The following is a 23,153-nucleotide window of genomic DNA, read 5'->3' as shown; positions in this document are numbered from 1 at the left end:
CCCTCTGTCGTCTCAGCCTCCTCACTTTCGCCCTCCTCCTCCTCCTCCTCCGTACTTTACAGACACTTTGCATGTGGAACTTTCCGCAGACCCGTGCTTGTGCGTCCAGTGTGTCTTACAGCGTGTTACTGCCATCAAGTGGTGCCGGGAAGTGTGTCTCGCGCGCACACGCGCTCCCGCCGCACGCCGAACGGATGCGCTCCCGCTCGAAGCAGACAAAGGCGACGCGCTGTTGTTTTTCTCGGGCGCTGGAAGTGGCGGGGTGTCAGCTCAGGTAACGTAACGTGCGAGTGCTCGCCGCTGGAAGGGGAGGCTCGGCGGGCAGCCAGCCGTGAATGTGGGTCATCCTCGCAGTGCAGGATGCAAGCCTTCTAAGATGCCCTGCGCTTTAATCTAACTTGTTGCCTCCAAATTGGATTTTTTTTTTCATCAAGACACTTAAAAATGCTAATTTCATGCACAAATGAGATCTTAGAAATAAATCACCCAAGGCCTTTCAAATCAGACTGCATTCAATTCTCCATTATTCCTAAAACATTCTCTTGGGAAGCTTTTTTTAAACAGGAGAAATAACAAAACCTACATGAATATTCCCATTATTACACATGTGAGTACTTCAGCAATGGCTCCATTAAAAAATGTTTATATATAAGCGTGGTATAAGCGTCAGTAGTTGTAGGATATGGCACAGTAGCAGACAGCTGGCAGCACAGTGGCACTGGTTGACTTACCAAAGCAGCCAGTGGCATCGCTCGTCCCGCAACAGGAAGTGGCCTCTGGTCTGAGATTAAGCCACCATTTAATTAAGTCATATTAGCTTCCTACGCTTTTAAGTGGTGCAGATTTACACTCAGACTTTGTTTATCCCCTGGACTGTTCCATGTGTTCCCAGTCATCGGGGGGGATGCAGGAGACGGCTTCATCAGCTTTGCCAATTAGAATCCCCCCGTAAGCTTATTAAACCACTGTTATCCCTATTAACACAATGGACGTGATCCTCCTCCTCCAACTGCATCCTGACTTTATGTAGCGTGCGTGGTGAGAAGATCATCTGATGCTGTGAATAGAATACACTGACACACACACACACACAGGCGCGCACGTCACGCATGCAGGCATTTGCAAATAGCGAGGCTCAAATCCCAGCACATGTCAGCGTTCTGAGGGATCGTATGGATGCGAACGCAGCCGTGTAATTGCACAAACAGTAGATCTGCTCTCTCTAGGCTGGATGCCTGTCATGTCGACGGCTGGTTCCATCTGCTTTTTCTTTTTTCTACTCCCATGTTGTCCATTCCCCCTGTTTCACTTCCTCCTCCTTTATCTCCTCCAGCAGGTTACCTCCGCTGGCCCAAGCACGTTGGACAGTAGTGTAGTTTCTCCTCCTCTCCTCCCCTTTCAGAACCCAGAAACTGGAACCACAGATGCCCAAGCGTTAGTGTCGCACTGTTCCAACCGGGTTATTTTAATAAGACAATAAATAAAAACACTAGCCACGTATGGGTGAGTGCCCTGTTTAAATGGGAATATTAAACACTGATACAACACAATAAGACTGTTTCTCTCAGGCTTCGCCCCGTCGTAGGTGTTTAGGTGTTTTTGCACGTACATCTTTACATTCCAGCTCCAGTACGCTGCACCACAGAAACACACTTCAGTTGTTCCAGCTCCTCTCTTCCCCCTCCTTCGTCCAACACATAACACTTCCTCCAGAATTCATTGGCAGTGTGCGCTATGCAGGCATGAGATAACGTCCCAGAAGTTTTCCAAGGGCAGGACGAGCGCTCAGACATCAGAGGAAAGCCGCACCGAGCCGAGGCTGATTCATTACATGTGTTGCATCTGCCTCCTATTAAAAAGCCCCGAGCACTCTGGCTGTCTCTCCCTGACTGCAAACTACCTCCCGACTCCTCACCCAGACCTCATCTCTCTTAAAAACTCCCCGTTTCTGTCTCTTTCCTCTAAGCTCTTGCTCGTCTCTGATGTCATGCCTCCGCTCCCCATGAAGTCTCACTGATTTGCACTAACATACAGTACGGCACTGGAGTGTGTAAGTTAAATGTGTTAGTGTCTCAAACGCCTGCACAGATAAACAGTAGGTTTGGACCAAAGCTGCCCATGCTTTCAGTATGGCTGTGGCACATAACGCTTATTTTACCATGTGTGTGCCAGAAAATTCTAAACTTGAATATGTAATTTCATATTTTCAGCTTTTCCCTTTTATTGCTTCCAAAATACACATGGTAAATGGTGCATGGAAACCACACCTCTGTTCTAGTGGTTGTTGATCACTGGGCAGTTGGACAGCAATGATCACGATTCATAATCATTATGAAACACGGCACGATTTAACTCAGACAGAGTCATTTCCTCACCTGATTGAAGAACACTGAAAAGTTCCTCGCTGGTTTTCCTCCTTTTTCAATCACTTGCTCATTTCCTTTACCCTCGCAATCTCATCTTGGGCGTTTTAATTACGTGGCGGTGAGTGATAGCTAGTTTTGAGGTGTGTGCGCTTTCTGCGGACTTGTTAAAAAGGGCCCTTTCGCAGCCGCGTACGTCAGCTCCAGCTGATAATTATTTCAGATTACATTCGAGGAAATTAAACATTTCTTAAAGTATCTGCAAGGGTGACAAAGTTATCGAGTGTAGTCGCAGGAGAGAGTGTGAATGTTGCACTTCCAAAAATGTATTTTTTTTTCCACTGCTAATAAGATCAATTTGAAGTGTTAAAAAATAATTAATAGTGTTAACGCAGTTAAACAGAGCTGCAGTCTTTTAGTACATGGATCTGCGTTACACAGCGGTCAATGATAAAAGTAAGTGGAACAGGAATAGTTTATCAAAGCCAAGTTTTTATAACTTATAGACTGTATGTATCATTTATACAAGCATGTTTTTACGAATTGGCGTTTGGACGATACATCTTTTTAAAGCAAAAATTTTTTTCAAATCTGGATTTGCCTAGTTTTTACAGAAACCACCGTTTTCTTTGATATTCAGTTGTGAAAATCCCCCTTTAGTCAGACATGGTCATTTCAGCATCTGTTTGGCTCACTCACAGATCGGTCTCACCAACAGAGTCTTATCAGCTGATAAGAGTGTTTACACCAGCCTTATCTCTGTCCATTTAAAGGTTTTGGAGTTGAGAGTCATAACTGATAAACCCTTTCCACACCAACCTGTTTCAGAGTCTGTGACTGATGCGGCTGTTGTGGACATGGTGCAGAGTTGACCTGCATCCACAAGGTCAATTTTATCTCTCACTAACAGGCCTCAAAAAGATGATTGTTGATCATGATGTAGTTGCATCCTGCTCATTTTAACTCCTTTGTGACTTCAAATCAACATAGCAGTTCATTGAATAAACAGACATGCATGTTCCCTGCTACCTTGGACATACTTGAAAGCTCCATTGGGATATTTGCAGTACAGCAGCACACAAATAAAAACCAAAGAATACATCGCCCTCTCTCTCTCTCTCTCTCTCTCTCTCTCTCTCTCTCTCTCTCTCTCCCTCTATCTGAGTTTTGCTGACCACTAAGTGCAAATGTGGCATTTGCAGTTTCATGTCCCCCGACCTGAAGTTGTTTTACTGTAACTTTGAATGTGCCCTCATATTTGAAAGGCAAAGTAAACTTTGACTTGCAAATCAAGAAAAAAAAAGTGAGCGGCATTTAAATGTTCCTTGTTAGCATGCATAAATGTTGTGTACAATGCCGTCACCGCTTTCGGCGAGCGGCGCACGCAGAAATCAAAGCCCTGCGTTTCTTGCTGATGTGTGCGTTGCAGAATCTGGTGGTGAAGAGCAAAACGCAGACTCGCGGCGCTGCTTTTCCTCCCAGTAGCATCATTAGCATTTTGACATCGTCGGCCTAATTGTTGTTGGTAGCTGTGAGAAATGTTTGCCTCAGCGTGGAGTGGAATAGGAAGGGGGGGGTGCTTCTGCTCTAAGGTCATGTGCTTATCTGTGCAAGGCAGATACTGTTCCTATGGTCCTGGCTGACAGGTGAGGTGTGTGTGTGTGTGTGTGTGTGTGTGTGGTGTGTGTGGTGTGTGTGTGTGTGTGTGTGTGTGTGCTTGCTGTCATCAGTGAACCCCTGGGACAGGTGCTGAGGGGATGGGCTTGTATTTGGGAGCAGGTGCTCCTCCCTTCCTCCTCTCTTGCCTTGTTCTCTCGCTCCCCCAGGAGGCATATGGTGAGAGTGATTGGAGAGACCCAGGGCCCGCGGGGAGCGCTCCTGGCCCCAGTTGATCTGTTCCAGACGGAGCCCTACGGGACGCTCAGGCTCTCCTCAGGTCCCTGCTGGCTGAAAATCAGACTGCCTTGACTGCTTTGTTACAGTGCTGGGCGCCGTGATGGCCACCCCAGCCACATGCTGAATACTTAATGGGCCTCGCTATATAATTTGTTTGCTTTATACATTATTTGTACGCAAGTGCTCATATTAATATGCCAAATTGTTTGGATACCGAAACGGCGTCTTTCTGCGATTTTACAGGCTTGTGTTTGTAAACCAGATTAGACTTGCGACGTAGTTCAGAGTGCATCAGGAGGGAGAGTTATGGGGGCATTTGAGGCCTTTTATAATATGTGTACCCCATTTTATGTGGTCATTTATTATAAGTCGAGCTGTATGAATAATGTATGATTAAAAGGCGTAATGGATACACTGGGACTCGTCAAAATAAAAGCAAAAATCCATTTGCTCTCTCTGTAGTAAATCTACTAGCATGTCCTTGGGCTAATTTTCGACTTGGGACTTGGTGAGGGAGTGAGTGCATGTCTTGATAGCAATTTCAAGAGAGGGAGGTGTTGGCTGTGCTGCAAAGTGAGAGAGCGAGAAGCGGCAGGAGTAGGAAAAGTGAAATGAGACATGGATGAGGAACAAAGCCAGGAACACCTCTTTCTCTGGATGCCTCCCTCCTTCATCTCACCCTGTCCCCGACTCTCTCTCTCTCTCTCTCTCTCTCCCTCCCCCCTTCCCTCACTCCAGTCTGTGTTTCTCACCTTCTTATAGCTCCTTCCCCCTGCCTCTGAGCAGCTGCCACTTCTGAGCCTGAAGAAAATGAAGGCAGATGAATCAATTTGGCCTGTGGCCCTAAAGTGCACTTGTCTGCACCCCAGCCCGGGCGGGGGGGATAATGAGCCGATAGATTGAGCCGGTGCCGGAGCCCTGCACTGAGCGCCGAGGTGCCTCCACCCTCTGCACCGCTGGGCCTCCCTCACACACACACGGCACCGACGCCTGCCTGAGCAGCGGCAGCAGCCTGTCGCTGGGTTAATGGGGGTGAGGGTCCTTTGCGCAGGACACTTTTCAGAACAAATTAGAGGAAGGATGTGTATCCATCCTGTTCAGCTCACCTTTCCTTCTATCGGCCCATGTCCTCTCCCCGCTCTGTGTATAGTAGGGCCAGAGAGGAGATTGGATCATGATACTGTGGAGCAGAAGAGCATCCAAGACAGCAAGGAAGGGAAGGAGCGGGTGGGGGGCACGGCCCAAGATCCCGGGGTAATGAGGATTGACACTGGGACAAGGTTGAGGCACAGCTTCCCTGAGTGCTGTTGACAGGTGACAGCAGGCTGGTGAAAGGCGAGGCAGAGCGGGAGAAGCTGGAGCAAAAAGAGGAAAAGCGAGGTCAAGGCTAACGGCTCCTCTTACTCAAGATGGAAATAGGCGGGAGGCCGCGCAGCCACGCGTTACCCCCCCCCCACGGAAGATGAAGGAGCACGGAGGATCAAAGGAGCGGGACAAGAAAGCGCCACCCGCCAACCTCCAGCCGGCTCCCCGCTGGCAGGCTGCAGATTGATCGGCACTCAGACGGGGGTGAGGACGAGGGAGAGGAGAAGGGAGGTTAGCGGAGCCGAGCCTGGCGTGAAGCGATGTGAATAACCGCCGCCGCTGTCGATGCTTTGACCAGCCATTTCTAATCAGGGAGGGCTTTGTGACTGCACCCAGGGTTAGAGGAGTAAAAATGAGCAGGCCCGAGTTGGCACTACTCAACTTGGGGGGAAATTAAGATGCTGGAGGGCCCTTTGAAGATAATTAAAGAGCACAGAGTGGCAGCCTCCAGAGAGGGACCGCAGACATGTTCAATACCGAGACTAATGGAGCTAATTTCCAGTACATTATTCATGTAAAACACAGCTCTTACTTAGCTATGTTTTTTCTATGTCTCGTCTATGTGTCGTATTAAGTCACGCCGCCCCCCCAACACACACACACACACACACACACACACACACACACACACACACACACACACACACACACACAAACACACACACACACACACACACACACACACACACACACACACACACGCATTAATCATGTTCACTTGCTATTTCAGTCTGATTAACCTTGCCCTGAAACATGCATGAGTCAAACCTCCAGTGTAAACAAACCTAATCCACACACGCGCACAGAACAAAAAAAAAAACCCGAAAGTGTAACTTCTTAAAACAGCCAGGTGGCCAAGACCTGCTCCCTCTGGGTGCCTTTCAAAAGCAGTACCTCAAGTGTAATGGAAAGGCATTCTAACCTTGAACTGTATGTCGCCACTCACAGCCAATCACATCTCAGCAGAGACTACTGGTCCCGCCCTCAGGCTCACGAACTCGTCTCTTAACATTAATGAGTAGACAAAAAAAGGAAAAACAACACATGAAAGCTGTACAGTTGGGAGCTTAGGGCCAATTAAACACCTCCCCAGACAGGAAATTAGTCCCTGCCTTAATCACAGGCAGTCAGGGTTGCTAATCTTTTGTCAGCGTTGGTGAATTCCTGCCTAGATCAATTGCTCTCCTGTCCCGTTAAACAGCGGCTCAGGGAACAGTCCTCGCACTCTGCATCATTAACCTAGGTGCCTAATTAGACACTGTGCTCTGATCAATAGCCAAGTTGATTGCTGACTGGGTAATGTAGCCAGAGGCCCCACAGGAGATGGAAACTCTACGGGCGCCTTCAGGAATTTGTCAGCAGCATTAATGCTGGGTAAACAAAGTAATCAACAGCCGCACTTGACGGCGACGTGACGCCGCCTGTACCTCCGCACTCTGTCTGTGCCTCGAACGCCCGCCTGTCACGGAGGACCGCTCTCCCCGCGCGCTCCTCGAGGGAAGGAAATCATAAAGGCCACCGTCTATTTCGAGATTCAAGGAGTGATTAGGCTGACAGCTAGTGGAGGGGGAGCGAGGCCAAGGGGAGCGGCAGGTAGAGGTGGAAGTCAAACCTGATTAGGCCCACCTGCCAGCGTTCTCTTCCTTCCATCCCTGCGCCCTGATTGCTTGGCGGCGGCTCAGACCTCCCCTCCTCACCTCGCCTCCCCACCTGACCCGGCCCCCGTCCTGTCACTGTTGACCTCGGTGCGCCGCTAATGCCCCTCGGCCAATCAGCATGCCCGCCCTGGCAGCGGCAGGGTAATTAAAAGGGAATTGTGTCTACTTGGCATGTGAGCTGCCGGGCACAGGGGTAAGCAAACAGTCTCCCTCTCTCCCTCGCACGCCCCTTCCGCCGCCCTGCCTCCCTCCCTCCCTTCCTCCCTCCCTCTCCCAGCCAGGTGGTAGCATGCAGGACCTGTCAGATTAGCTGATGACCCTTTTAATTCTGGCCCAGCCGGGGGCCATAATTGATATTTACCGGGAAAGGTTAATTGTAGCAGTGATCTGCTTAAATTACAGCGGAGATCGGGAGACCGGGGCCAGCTACTGCTCGCGCCACCAGGGGAGCCGCTACACGCAAACTGCTAGTCAAATGGATTACACCCCGCGGCCACCGCCACCGCGCTGCGAGGCGGGGGGATCTGCGATTGGCCGGCGCCGCAGCAGCACAGGCTCTTCCTTGCTGTGCTCGCCAACTTTCCATCTGGCTGGGAATATGGGTGCACGCCAACTGCCGGTCTTGATGGCCTGTAATAAAACAAGCCATCCAGGCTGGCACTAGGGTTACCCAGACGGGGCCGAGTGCATCTGTGCATTTAAGCACCTGCACATTTAAATCCACAGTTTGATCTTTTTATTAATTTGACCATTTGAGTCGCCTAAAACCTGAAATACAGTCATAAATATTAAAACTTCATGAAAGGTGGAAGTGATAATATTCCTTACTCAGCATTTATATTTCTATTTTTCTCTCATTGATCTTGCCAAACATATTCATCAGTTGGTCTCTTTCCATGTGTGCAAAGCATTATTAATAAGAGGCTTGTGTCTTACCTTAGTTGAAGAGACATATTGTGAAGACACCAGACTGAACCTACAGCGATGTCGAGAACATCCTGTTGCTTCCTGCTGTGACCAGCAGCAGTGGGTTGAGGTTTGGGGTTACAGGTGTTTGTGCTACAGCCAGATCTGCTTTGCATGTATCCAAAGCACAAACTGACACTAAGCTCTGAGTGACCACTTTGCGTTTTTGTTTTTCTTCGGTTGAACAATAAAAGGACCACGGCCCATTGGTTGTCGGTTGAAGTCCATGTACAGTAGCTGCTGCACTGTTTTAGTCTGTAGGATGTTGTTAGTTAAAGCAGGAAAACTGACGTGTATTAAAATGCTTGTTTTTTTATTAGTCTGTGGTCGCAGGTTGTGAGCGTTTGCAATGATAATGTCAAGAGGTAATTAAAAATAAGCATCGCCTCATCTGATTTTCATTAAATACAGTACATTATGCACTTTTAGATGCTGTTTGAATGAAATAATGCTGTAATTAGTAATTATGATACGTCCACACGCCCCACGCTTTACACGTTGTTTGTTCATTTCATCCTGTTGCATAGACACATAACAGCTACTTACATTCTCTCCTTGCATGCAATATGGAAATTATTAAAACTTTGATTAATGCAGACTGCTATCATGAATAACATTTAACTCTAGGCAATATGGATTGCAGTATAAGAAAGAAGAAAGATTCTTGCTTAGAAAAGCTTCACCGTAGTAAAGGAGCAAAGTCTGAAGAAAGAAATATATACACACACACACACAAACTTTTAATGTTGTAATGATATACAGTTATATCAGAGCATTTTATGGGATTAATTCACACCTTTTAGAGATCATAAAGGTCTCTAGAAATGACTAGCTCTGAACATATATTGCCTATTTGTAAACACGGCAGTCGGGTTCGTGAGGTGAATTTCTTGTTTCTTGTGTTCCCTGCAGATCAAGCCTTTGGCGCTTCGTCCGGTCAAAGTCAGCGAGGACGAGACAGTGCAGGAGCACAGCCGACCGCACAGGAGCAATTCCAAGGAGCAGCTCAGCGAGGTGAGAGACCTTGGATGAGACCCTTCACCCTTTCGCTGCCCTCCCGCAGAGAGCCAGGATATCCACTTTCATACGCTACGGCGGGGGGGGGGGGGGGCTGAGGTGGGATATAGAGGAGATGGGCGACAGCAACGCGGAGCCTGAGATCAGAGGGCGCGCGGTGCGGCAGCGCCTGCTGTTTCCAGCTCTCGCCTCATAAATCCCCAGCTCCCTGTTCGGCTGGCAGCGCCTGGACAGGAAATGATTAGACCCGTCACACGGCATCACCTGCTTGGCCCGGCATTATTTAAAGCATTGCACGGTGAAATGCAGACGTGACCTAACATGGTTCAGCCAGGTGTGGGCTGACCTCAACCCAACCCCGCTACAGAACCAGTTTAAGGAAGCGCTCCAATTATCGCTGCGCCGGCATCCATATGCCAGCTCATTTAGAGGATGAGTAGGTGGCAAAAGAAAATTGAGGCCAGGCATTGGTTCACCATAAGGGATGAAATAATGTAATTTAGATACAGGGGAAGTAATGAGAATTTATGCAAAATCCCAGGCGTCTCATTTTAAATGAATGTGGAAATGTGCCTCCTAAGTAATGCCTGTCAAGCAGGCCTCCCAAACCGAGCTTCATTCAATCAGACTGTTTTTATTTGGCTGACAAAAGCAGAGGAAGGGAAATCTGCAGCTTCCTTTCCAGCAGCGGCGGAATGACAGAAAGCGAAAACATGTTAATGAACTTATTAAACACTTTGTTTTAACCCTCCCAATTAAATCTTCTGCCTGATGGGGAGAAAAACAAGCATCAGCCAGCCTCATTTTTCCCATCCTCATTCTCTTTTTTTTTTTTTTTCCGCCCCCCCTCTCCCCAAGCCTCGTTGCTCTGTTTCTCTTGTGCGCACCCCCCACCCCCCACCCCTCCCTTCGCCGCTTCACTTGAATTTGTGTAAAAGGCTGTCTTTTAATAAAAAAGTCAGGAGGAAGAGGCGGGTTTGTCAGATAAAAGACCGACGCCGGCTGACAGCTCTGACAGGGATCTACGACAAGAACTGAGAAGGGGGGAGGGAGGGGAGGCGGCGTGGGTGAGCGGGGGGGGTTGGAGGTGGAGGCTGCTGTGGTGATGGCGAAGGAGCGGCTGGGGAGTGCACCGCTGAAACGTCGCGCGGCGTAATTGCCGGCGGTGTTGGATGTGGCACGTCGCTCTAATCTGCTGCCAAAGGAGACGGCGCCGAGGCTTCCGCATCCAGCCAGCTCCCCGCCTCTGCCCATCTCCACCCCTGTCGCTCTCCCTGATATCGGTGCCTTTCACACGGTGAAGGCCTGCGTATGTCACACACGCAGACATATACCCAACGCCATCACCCCCGTTTCTTTTTTTTTTTTTTCCCTTTCCGCTCCATGAAACCTCCACCACCACTCTGAGAGCGCTGCTAATTTTCGTGAAATACGCTCCACCACATCAAAGTGGCTCCCAGCTTTAAAAGCACTTAACTAATGATGCCGCGTCGACAACGAGTAAAATGGATTTTTCTTGTCTTACCGCCAAAGGAAATAGAGACAAATGTGAACCGCGGACGCGCCCGCCTGTAAAAACAGTCATGCATCAATTTTGGGAGCAGGAGGTGAAAAAAATTGCAGGGGATGCTGTTTGTTCATTGCCATGGTTGGGTCTTTATCTGTTTATTTTGACTAGGTAATTGTGCCTGCAGTGCATCGGGGCCCCGGCACTAAGCCACACGTGGATTAGGGAAATGCGAGTTGGTGGAGGGGGTGGGCTCCACTGCATCTGTGTCCTGAGGTGGAGGAGAGGGCAGCAGTTGTGGCACTGTCAGGGTCTCTAATACCCTTGTTTATCCACCCACACACACCCAAACCCGACCACCTAACCCATCTCCCTGCCACACAAGCCAAACAACCCCTTCCTCATCACGCTCCACCGAGCCCCGATCGGTCGGCTCCTTGGCCTCCCTCCAACCACAAAAACCAGTAGTCAGCTTTGGGAGAAGATGGACTGGGTCCTCCCCTCTTGTCGCCATGTTTTTCCTTTTTCTTTCGTTCCTTTTTTTTTTTTTTTTTGTAAGGAGAGTAGAGGAGGGGGCATGGAAATGGGTAGAGGATTAGGGGGCGGATTTAGCAACATTTCTCTTCTCCGGGGCTGTTTAGTTAACCCTTAAATGCCGCCAGCATCCGCCCCATCCCGCTTACCACCATAATCAGTGCATGCACGCACGCACGCACGCACGCACGCACACACACACACACACACACGCACGCACGCACACTCGCTTTCTCTCTCACACACACTCATCCTCCTCCCTCCCCCAGACTCCCTCTCTGGGGCGGGTTCTTAAATCCTTTTGAAGTCCTAAGCGCTGCAGAAATCCATTGAGAGCCATGTATAATGGCTTTTAAGAGAGAGTGTTTAGCTGTATGCCGACCCTATGGCTTATGAACCGCTGGCGTTTTAATGGATCCCCCTTTCCCTCCCCTCTTTTCCTCCCTTCACCAGCACTAAATCCAATGGATTGTCCCTCATTATCATTTAAATAAGCCTCTCTTTCTGCTCAAAATGCTCCAAGTTGAATGAACTCTACATAGTAAGGCTAATTCCAAATGGCCTTGGCCTCCCACCACCTCTGCGCACATGCACTCGCTCGCGCACAGACGCATTCATGTGCTCACACGTTTAAGTGCATGGACAACAGGCCACATTCTTGCTGGAACGCACTTTAGGCCCTTTTGTGTGGCCAGATTTTGCCTTCTGTGCAGCTCTTCCTCCCCACACTCTCCCCTGCCTTCTCTGTGGTTGCGGTAGCGCAGGGAGCCGAGGGTTTGAGCACAGTGGGAATAGCCTTTTGATTCCTGCAGAGACTGCTTTCCGGTTCGCGGTGGGAAACCCCCCCTCCCGCCCCTAATCGTCACCACAGGAGCTGTCCTGTGAATCAGAGGAGCGCACAGGCGTTGATGAGGGCTGAGGCCTAGAGCAGGTGTGGCTGCATGGATGAGGACCATCGGGAGGGTGCAAAACAAGGGACAAGGCTGTGGCGGTGGAAGTGTGGGGGAGGTCGTTTGGATTGAAGGTGGACCTATGGATGAAATTGGTCTAGCAGAAAAGTCCCCTCCAGAGATTGGGGGGAGGTGGGGGGAGCAATTGCCAATCTAGACCGAGGAATAAAAGCAGTAAAAAGTGGAAGTGCAGGGAGGGATTTGGGGATTGGTATTCGTGCTGGGCGATGACAGACAGTGTCTGAGAATAGAACAAAACCTGCTCTTTTCTGTCTATCCTGCTCTTGTTCAGCATTTAGAGGACTGCATTAGAACACACAGCGGGGGTTTGATGGGCCAAAGCACCTCCCTTAAATGCATGAAGAGATATTTATTGAGAGTACAGAAGAGGCTCATACAACACAATGGAGAACACTTGGTTGGGTTCCAAAACGCGACACACATCATAAAATGAATAACAGTATTTAATGACGGACCCTTGAGGTCTGGGTGTCTTTTTTGTCTAAGGAGCTGCAAATGCTGTATATTGAAAAGTCTGGTCAGTCATCCTGAAATCCTGTGGATGATGATGCTTAAATCCTTCTTTTTTGAATAAAAATATTTGGAATCAAAAGATCAAAAGAAACCTTTGTATCTAGGAGGTATCTTACTTGTCACTCAATCGTTGTGATGGAGGTGCGTTTCATTCTTATTTTTTCAGGTTGTGATTCATTTGTGCTTTCTCACTGTTCTAAGCATCCAGCTGAACATACAGAAGGTGGGTTGATTGTGGTCTCCCATAACCACTTCCAATCTCAGGCCCCTGGACGTTTACCTAGAGCTCTGCCTCGTGGTTGAATCTAACTGGTCAGAACCGCGCCGTGCGCCCGCTTTCACTCGTGAGCCTGAAAAAGCTTTTTTGAAGTCACGCCATTAACCACTTACTGTAGTCGCCTGCCCGCGTGGGCAGGCCACGCTCGTGCGATCGGCTTCTCCAAATCCATTTCCAAGCATTAAAACGACTGTTGTGCAAAATTTTAATTATAATGAAGTCATTAAATAATGAAGGTTTTTCCACAGAGTATGTGCGTGACAACTCAAATTAAGCCTCGCAGCGGGACGTGAGTGATTATGTTTCAGACCGGGCGCCTCTCGGCTCCTCCTGAGGTGGAGGCTAGAACGTACGGGAGTGATGTGTGTGGGCGGAGGTTACATGGCGGGGTGGGTAAAAGGTTAACGTGAATATTGATATTAAAGCGGCGCTGCTTCATCATGTCTGTGTCAGCGAGTGAAACGCTCCTTAAAGGTCATCCTTGTTCTCCTCTCTCTCCCTACAGAGTTCCACTCACTCGCTGTCAGGCCGCGGCTACTCGGTAAGTGACATTTTCATGCTTCATAGCTTTACGGCAGAATTACAATCTCCAACGACCTGGTTTATGGCCCCAGCGCTCGACATTTTAATTATGTTAAATAGAGTAATGGAGAAATCATGATATTAGGAACATTAATTCTGGCTGACTGACTGATTAAATTGTAGGAAGGTGTCCTGCGCTACCTTGGCTGAAAGCAGCCTCGTTTTATTGGCATCGATCAGCGCCGTTCACCAGAACTGCAATTTGGCTGTCAGACTTTTATGTCTTCCTCCGGTGCCTGTCAATGATGGATCCTTTTGCTCCCATATCTGACAATATGCCTAAAAGCTTTTCAAAGGCCACCGCGTCTATGCAATAAACCAACAGAGGAGCCCGCGGCGGCTAAACGCGGCGTGATTTGTTGGGAGCGTGCGTTAATGGAGGCAGTCGGTGAGATCATAGAACGCAGAACGAGTGTGTTTCAAGGTAAACACGCTCCAGAGGAATGTTTAGTGACGCCTTGGAAAACATCAGCCCACTACCTTTCAAACATACACTAGCTCGCAGATTGCCAGCGCGGGACTATTTTTATCCCTTGAAAGCATCTGTTGACTTGCCCCAATGTGTTTTTGAACCGTAAATTTGTGCCCCCCCGCATTGTTTGGGTGATGTGTCTGGTCTCTGGGTAGAGTGAGGGGCCGTCCTTTATGTCCTCTGCTTAGGGGAAGCTCATCATTATTATTTTTTTTTTTTACGCGTGCTACTTTTAGCTGATGACTGGCATATGGCAGTTCTTATTGCAGCTTGGAAGTAATCATCCCGACAAACAAAACAACTATAAATGGTTTGTCATCGCTAATCTGCCTCAAAGGAGTGCAGTTAAAGCGTCGAACAAAGCTTAACTTCAAAAGACACTGATCTCTGTGCAATCTTTTTTTTTTATTATTATTCTTGTTTTAATAGAACATGTCACATCCGTATTCCCCGGCGGCCGCATACTCACAGATGGATGAAAACAAACAAGACCTTCCAAAAAAGCTTGTGAAGCCCTTTGGCTCGAGCTGTCAGTTTGAGTCGGCGGGGAACGAGGCCTTCTCTTTATCTGAAAGGAGGAGGCAGGGAGTCAGAGAGACGGAGGGAGAGAGAGAGAGAGAGCGAGCGAGCGAGCGAGCGCAGAAGTGGAGGTGGAGGGGGCCTGGTGGTGGTGGTGTGGGGGCGAGGGCACTGTGCGAGCAAAGAAAAGTCCAGTAACCAAGGCAGGAAGTTTCACAATGTCTGCCTCCCCTCTCCAGCTATCCGACGGCGCTATCTGCAGCTTCTGCAGCCTCTGGGCACCTCCTGGGTGCTGAGCTCTGACTCTCAATCTGCCGTGCTGCCAGACCCGCTTGATTCCTTGGGTCTCTTTATCTGTAAGTGCTTCGGGCTTTACAGTATGATGATTTTGGAGGGGGGGGTGGAGGATGGGCACGAGGTGTGAGGTCGCGGGGGGCTCCGGGGAACTGCCAAGCAGAGGCTGAGTGGGTATGAGAGGAGGAGTAGCAGTAGGACGAGGAAAAAGGCCAGGGGCTGGAAAGAGTGTTATGACCTGAGGAGCAGGAAGAGAGAGGTTATGCATGTGGGCGGAGGGCTGGTTGCGGGGCGGAGAGAGGGTCAATCTGGTGCAGTCAGCGCCACCGGCCACCAATTGCACTATTGGGGCACTATGTGCTGGCTGGCCCATGGCGCTGATCCCCATCTACTGCTCGGGCTCTCCACAAAAAAAAGAGCGAGCGAGCGGGCAAGCGAGCGAGAGGGTGGGGGCTGGTTATCTGTCACAAAGCACTAAGAGCCGGAGAAGGCAATCTCTCCTGACAGTTTGTTTTCTACCTCTATGGGAGATAACGCCTCCTCTTGTTTATGCCTCCATATGTCTTCGTTCTTATGTTGCCTGCCAGGCTTGAGCGGACTCATTTGAATGGTTTACACGAGAATCTAAAGGAAGTTTGTGGGCTTTAGTGCCAGACTTGTGAAAAAGGCAAATTGGGGTGTTTCAGACGCGGCAAATACCCTTCCACGATGTTCAAAATGCTTTGGCTCTGCTGCACAGAACACATTGCCTGCTGGTTCCATTCATCGGGCTGTGCTTTTCATTGTCGCACGAACAATGCCACACGCACTGTAATGCGAGTCAGATGTCTCTGTGATTATGCCCCCTTCTCCTCCTTTCCCTCACTGTTTGTTAAAAGATGAAACGAACAGAAACCTGAGTTGCAAATGTGAATTACAGTGACAAGATTCCCAAAGAATACGGCTTGGGTGCGTGCATATGTTCAGGCTTTGATGATGTTTGCAAACACTATTATAGTTCTTGCAGATACTTTTCGAATCAAGCTGATTCTTTTTGCCGAGATGTGAAATTGGTTCACTCTTACAGTTGGACGTCGTCAAGGGGCAGAAGCCGACATAACACGACCAACCAGCCCTTTTTTCCATTAGGTGAGTTCGGTATCGGAGAACAATCGCTGTGTTTCTACAAATGACCCACGTGGACGTTAACGCTGACTCAGCAGATCGTCGGGCCCATTAATAGGCACCTGCTAAACAGATCGCGTATTGACGAGGTGGCGTGCTGATAGCCGCTTGTCTTTATTGCCATTGCAGCAGGTGTTGACCTTTCACTGGTGTGATTGCAGTGCAACGAAAGCAGGGCAAAGTCCAGGTAGGAGGCATTTGTGAAGTACTTCCACGCGCCAGTTGATTTTACTACGAATAATTAGAATTTCCTCAAACACCGGTTTTGCTGGTTGACACTGTGTGAGATCACTCGCAACCACCCAAGCCTTCAGCTGTCATTGAGGGCTAGGGCTAATCTCTGCACCGTAGAGTCCAGCAGCGATACGGCAGCAGGACGGAAACTCGCTATCGCGCTCTCGCTGGACGACTGGATGTGTTATGAATTGTTTATCGGGCCGACGCGCTCCTGTCTGCTTTGTGCTGGCTTCATTATAGCCTCGGCCATGTTGGTGGAGACGATATCTGGGCCTTGTTTCCTGCACTGCTACCTGCTTGTTGTTGCAGCGGAGATGGGCCCGGGCTCCGGTGATTTATCATCCTCTCAGGGGCCCCTTGATAAGGAACCCAACATCCCCTCCTGCGCACGCCAGATACGAGCTGCGCGCGGGAGAGAGAGAGCGAGCGACGGGGAGACGTCAGAAACATCTCACCGCGGCTATCTGCCTGTCCTGCCGCTGCCTCTGGGCTGGATGCGCCACAGAGAGGAGGAAGCGCTTTAGACCAAAAAAGACAACGCGCCTCCCTTTCCTTTGAGATGAAGCGATCGAGCTTCAGCCTCTCACCCCCCAAACACACATCTTTCGAAACCACCCAAGGCCAAACTGCAGCTCGTGTTTTCGTGCGCGATAAAGGCACAGAGCTTTGTCTGTGACACTCTAATCTGACTAGTCTGTTTTGGGAGGGTTTATCTCCACCATGTCAGGGAGTAAAACCTTAGCCCGAGTGCTTGGGTTGCGCAAGAGTGCTCGGAGCTCGGAGACACGCCCGTTCTTCATTCTCCCTGCTAGGGCGGCTGTCATAATCATATTTAACGCTCAGCGAGTCTCGCAGCCATTTGTGCATTCTTAAACATCCTTGTTTTAATTGATTTGGCATTCACGACCTCCACATTGTAGCAAAAACACTCCTCCGTCTGAGTGACGAGGCCTTTTACAAGATCTTTATCGAATACAAGGATTATGTCACTTAATTATAATAGAAGCCATTAAAAAGCTTCACGCCTTATTTAACAAAATGACACAGATTCACTGGATTAAATGCTAAACGCAGCGGCTGAAAGAAATTGAGTGTAAATTATATCTTATACTTAGAATAGTACTTGCAGCAATGTTTTTGTCGCTCCCGCAGTGTCTTCCTCTACAGCATATAAACCTCTTCACTGTCTCCCTGTGACTGGCTCTAGCTCTATACATCGCCCTGCCTGCCTCTCTGGGCCTCCCTCCCTCGCTTCTTTTCCAGCGAGGTGTGCTGGTGTCTCTGTACCGCCGCCTTTGCACATGGTGAAAATTAGTGAAGGAAAGCCAGAGCCCAGCAGGAGTGGGCCGGGCCCTGACATTGTTCTGGCCTTGGGGTGGGGCACTGCCTGTCAGGGGCCTCTCTATGAGGGCTATCCGCTTTGAAAAACCTATTTGTTTATCCCGGTGTGCGGTCCAGCTTCAGATCCCGGGCCCCGCTGCTCTGTGCGCACCAGGGACCTAGGCTGTTGCCGCTAGCAACAGATAAAAATTGCTGTTAACCACAGCAGGGCCCACAACACATCAATCAACGAGTCTGCAGATAAAGGCTGCAGGCTTCTGGGACCCCGGCTGAATGGCGTGGCTGAAAATCCTTTTCCAGTGGCTGAGCACACACAGTTCTGGCGGTTGAGGCCTGCCGTCATTCAAAGTCGAGAAGGGAAACTTCATTTTCAGCATTTTTAGCGATGCAGCTCAGGTTTTGTTCTAATGGAGATGCATTAGAATGGCACCAACACAAAGGGAGCGCGGAGCGAGGTCATTTGAATAAAAGGGCGACTTTGTGAATTAGTGTTGACCGGGCCTTAGAAACACCAGTCCCAGCATCGTTCACTTCTCCTAAATGAACTCCTAATTGCTTTTGCCACTTGGCTTTGCTGCTCTTAAGTCTGCCTAAAAGCTGGGGACGTTCAGCTTCACCGCGTTCCACACACTCACTCGATTGAGATCAACGATTGGAAATGGCTTGATTGGCATTAGTACAAAATATGTTTTTAGCAGGGGTGACTTCAGTGGTTCATTCTAACCTTTTCAATCCCACATCTTTGAAGCTAATGTATGCTAATGACTTGGCTGTGTGGTAATGAAGAAGCACAACGCTGATCTTTTCTTATATTAAATCCAGTTAATATATTCCCAGACAAAGCTTTGTGCTGTCGCCCATGTTGGAGTTAGTCCAAATGAAACACTGGCCCTCATGGGTAAAAGCATTAGTTTTATCCCGCCAAGCACAGCCTTGATTATCATCACTCTTAGTTTGTCCTGGATGTACTGTCCCCTAACTCACATTTGCCCCACTTTAAACAAATAGCCCTATAATGTAACAATCAAACAGTGCTCTGAGGATTTGTTTACTGCAGCCTTTCTCCCCATTAAGTTTCACGGACACTGTAGACAAATAAAGTGGTAATTTCACTTTATCATATGTTACATATACCACAATCAAGCAGCAATTACATGCTCCTTCCATTTGTAAGAGCTCCCAATGCCGACGTGGATGTTTTAATGAGGGCTGTAATGAACGCTCAGGGTGTTTGGCAAGTCTCCGAGATGTTGCTGGGGCTTTTATGGCTCCCCATTATAACGTACAATTTGCATCAGCAAATTACAATGCTCCATATCATTATCCTGCACCAAGGCCCGATCATAAATTAGAGCTCCAATTACAAACATCTATCTGGGAACGGGGAATGAATACGATGGCAGCCCACCAGAAGCAGGCGGCAGAGAGAGAGAGAGAGAGAGAAAGCCTCCCGTGGATTGTGGGATGAGGCTTCCGTAGAGGTGTGATATTCTCATAAAACACCCTTATGGGGAATTCATGCTTCCAAAAGAAATGGACCATTTTGGGGGGGACGGAACGTCTGCTAGTTCAGTTTTGGCAGTTCCATATGTCATATTTCACGGCGCGCTGCACATTGAACTTTTTGGTATTTTAATCATCTTCCTTCTGCTAAACATAACACCCACTGATTTCAGCGGCTGACTGTTTCACACTTCTCCGTCAAAGCTATGTAAGCTTGTCCATTGAGCTGTGCAGAGAAGGGCCTCTCCTATTGTGTCTCAATTGAGACCCGGCGATGTCTCGGTCTCCTCCACTCTCTCTCCCCGTCTCATTCAACTTGATTATACACTGGAGGGGAACATAATAAATCATACAGATTTATCACGCTGCAGCTTATTAATTCAGCGCCACAAGTGTAATATTAGTCTGTGTCATTTAAAGAAGCAGGCGATGCAGCCTTTGCCAGTGTCCCCCAAGGAATCCAACAGGATCCATTTTAGCTTGGGCAGAAGCTAGTGGGGAAGAAAAAGAGCATATTTTTGCGAGACTTTTCATTTCCCAAGGCAGGCGATGGTTGTTCTGCACTCTTTCAACAAACCTCTCTCTGACTCATATGGAGATCCGTTTCCTCCCTCTCTCCTGGGCGCTAACAGTTGTTGTAGGGGAAACAAACAGCGGTGTACCTGTGATGGCTTTGTTGCCTGTAATCCGTGACCTGTGGCCAAATCTCGCACGGAGAGGTAGAACAAAAGGCGTACGCCAACAGATCGCTGCAGGCGCCGAGCAGAAACCACCTCTGCTGATGAGACAAAAGGCCTGCGGGTCTCCCGCAAACCCACAAGAGCTCCCCGACGCTGCACAAACAAAGCCTGAAATTAAGAAGAGCCAGAGGCAGGCCCATTTCTACAGCACAGCTAAAGTGTTCCTTTTCCATGGCCTCGGTGGATTTCCAATATGGGATTGTAACAGGGCAGAGAAACGCTTTGCCGTTTTCAGTCACAGATTTTGAGAAAACAGGTTTTTTATCTTCTTCTCTCCTCCTTTCTGGTTCTCTTAACATTTACACCTCCCACCACACTTTCCGGGCTAATTTTGAAGGTACTAAAACCTCCTCTTGTAGCCTTTAGAGAGTGTCGGTTGATGTTTAATTCATATTTGGTTTTGCATTTTAACCTCGCGTATCTGTAGGATCAAACACATCCATCTCCTCGTCTTGGCTGCAAAGCCAGAGCACAGAGGACGACTGCGAGCCTTTGTTTGAGCTTGAGAGGTCACGAGATGAAGACACTTTAATCCATATTCACAAACAGCCCCTAGCAATTATTCCTAGCATCTTTAATGTTTCTGTGAATTTATTAGGGTTCACGCTTCCGCCCGCCTCTCTAATTCCACATGCATAAGTACCTTTTTCCAAAACCTGTACAAAAAAGTTCTACTAAGTAGGTCATGTTCTGCCACTCGTCTTCTAATCACTCAGCGAAAAGAACACGATTCCCCTCCACCGGAGCCCCTGAGCCTTGCTCTTGGGATTTCTGTGAGCAACACTCTCATTTGATTTTCTGGCATGTGTTGTCTCCTTTTCCTTTCTCTCTCTTCACCCCTATTTTTACTTTCCTTACCTTGACAGTACACAAGCAACACCTACCTTGCCTCCAACTTCGCCACACGCGCTCTGAGGCACAACACCCTCTCCCTCATCTCTCTCCCTCTCTCTGTCTCTCTCGCTCGCTGTCTCTTCATCTCTCTCAGCGGAGAAGGTGTCTGACAGTAACAGCAGGTAAGGTATAAGATTACAGGAGACGCAGGGGCAATTATACCTCCAGCTGATGCTGCTGTGTTTATGAGGAGAGTAACTGTTAATGACAGTGTTGTGGTTTCTCCAGAGGCCGCAGCACAGCTTTGGGAAACCTGCTGTTTTTGTCAGCCCAGCTTCCTGTTATGTTGTTGTAGATTAATGTTTTTTTTTTTTGTCTGACTGCTTATCTGAATTTTGTTCTTTGTCTTCGTATCGCTCTGTTATTCTGTGGGTTCTTTTATAGCAAGCATGCATATTTCCTGTAATGTGCTCAACTACCACCTACATGCTAGTTAAAATAGCTTCTTGAGGTCATAGAGCTTTGTTCCATAAAGCCCAGTGGTAAATGTGTTGAGACAGACACACACACGCGCGCACACAGATCGTGGCTGACAACTGCAGGTCTTTCACCGGGGTTTTGGCTGCCACTTCCTCCCTACGTGCTATCACGCACGGCAGACAGATTGCAGCTATTGCAGAGGAGTTTGTGTTTAGATAAAGAAGCGTAATCCTAATTGCTTGAGGTTTCCAGTGTCTCACAGTGGCGCGTGGCACTCTACCAGTTATTTTTCCCCCGGCAGTTTGTTGTGTCACCCTGAGAGAATTTATAACACAAATATTAGCGTAATACACCAACATATTATGGAAATGCACATTATATTCACTGAAAAGTAAAAGTAAACACAAATAAAATAAAATATATTTGAAAATAAAATAAATTCAGTTGTTTGAAATCCCCTCCTATTCAATGCACTGAGCAGAGCCCTACCTCACAGTTGTTATTTGCAATGTTTGACCATATGTAAATCCTAATGCACTTCTGTCTGTGCCAGATGGTGCTAAACCACTATTTGTCTTTTCCTTCCTCTGAGGCGGCACCTGTTGGGCTGACTCCTAACGGTTCCAACCTGAATCCTCTGGATTATTTGGATCACGTCGGTCCTGCGCTCTGCTTGTGAAGATAACATTTGCATTTTTGTGCCATTGCATAAATCTTACCGGAGCTGTGGATCAGTGTGCTTCTGTCCCCTTATTGCTGAGTCAGTTTGCAAGACAAAACACCCGCCTTGACCGCTTTACAGCCCGAGTTGGATTTATGGTGTCTGAGCGTCTGAGCCGCGACCCCCCTCGCTGATGGATGATTCCACGCTTTTGGTGGGCTTTAATAAGAAGGTTGTTTTCTTTTTCACTTACTGAATGTCAACAGAAGTCAGCTAAATGTCAGGAAATGTAAATGATTGCCAGACGTACCCTCCAGTCTTCTACCCACAGCCTTCCACACTCCAGACCCCATCCACTGTGCCCTCAGTGTGTGGTTGGCCTTGGCCCCGATCACACTGGGGCACACAGGAGATTAACTGGGCTGGCTTACTCACTCAGCAGGTTCCCCGACTCCCCTCCACTCGTCGGCAGCCCAATCTGCCAGCTAGCCTCCTGCTCCGCCGAGCCATGGCAGCAGGGCACCGCCAGCCCAGCCCGCCTTCATTACGCCTGCCAGATGGGCTGAGAATTAGATTCAAACTCCCACCACGGAGGGAGGGAGGGGGGGAGTGGAGAGAGACTGTAGAGGGAGGCAGGCAGAGAGGTGGCTGAGGAAAAGGGAGGAGGGAAGAAAGTTGCGGGGGGAAGAAAGTAATGGTTTTTGTTTTCATTTATGTTGCAAGTTATTACATTTTAATGTAACACCCCTGGGACCTGGCAGCATTAAATGCCTGTTCTTGAATAATCGACATTAACTGCAAGCAAATGCTAGGGAGAAATGAAATTAGCGAGCGCAGCAATTTGGCACAGTGATTATCGGCTCCTTGGAGGCACTTCCTGATGATTTAAGAATGCTAACATTTAAGCAAGTCAGATCTCATTACTCTTCAAGGTTAAATCGAGCTGCGTCGGAGGGGAGGCAGATGCTTGATTGGAAATAGTGCTTCGCCGTCTCTCCGTGTCTCTCTTCATCTCTCTTTGTTCGCGCCGACGCGTCTCACTTTAGCGGCAGCTCGCTGCGAGCGGAAGGGACTCAGGGCTGAAATCTGTCAGGCCACGATGGCACCTTTTGCCAGCTCTTAATTAGATCAGCAATACCCGCTTTGCAAGGTGTAATTTGTCCTCTGCCAAGGATCGTTGCTTGTGCTCGGAGCATTGCCACGCTAACTGCCTCAGCCAGTGCTCCACTTCCCGTCCACGCAGACGTGTGACTGGGCCT

General features: G+C 48.7%; 1 protein-coding gene across 14 annotated transcripts in view; it reads left to right on the top strand.

Moving 5' to 3' along the window:
* The window catches only part of fbrsl1 (fibrosin-like 1), a 230,013-nt gene that overhangs the window by 88,032 nt on the left and 118,828 nt on the right, over positions 1–23,153 (top strand). For all 14 annotated transcript variants that reach the window (XM_055511968.1, XM_029161934.3, XM_029161932.3 and 11 more), the window contains 2 exons: positions 9,161–9,262; positions 13,573–13,608. In XM_055511968.1, the coding sequence (XP_055367943.1) occupies positions 9,161–9,262; positions 13,573–13,608 (138 nt within the window). The remainder of the gene's footprint in view (positions 1–9,160; positions 9,263–13,572; positions 13,609–23,153) is intronic.

The sequence above is a fragment of the Betta splendens genome, chromosome 9 (genome assembly GCF_900634795.4).
Source record: "Betta splendens chromosome 9, fBetSpl5.4, whole genome shotgun sequence".
NCBI lineage: Eukaryota > Metazoa > Chordata > Actinopteri > Anabantiformes > Osphronemidae > Betta > Betta splendens.
The sequence above is the reverse complement of the archived record's forward strand: the minus strand, read 5'-3'. Positions and strand labels throughout refer to the sequence as shown.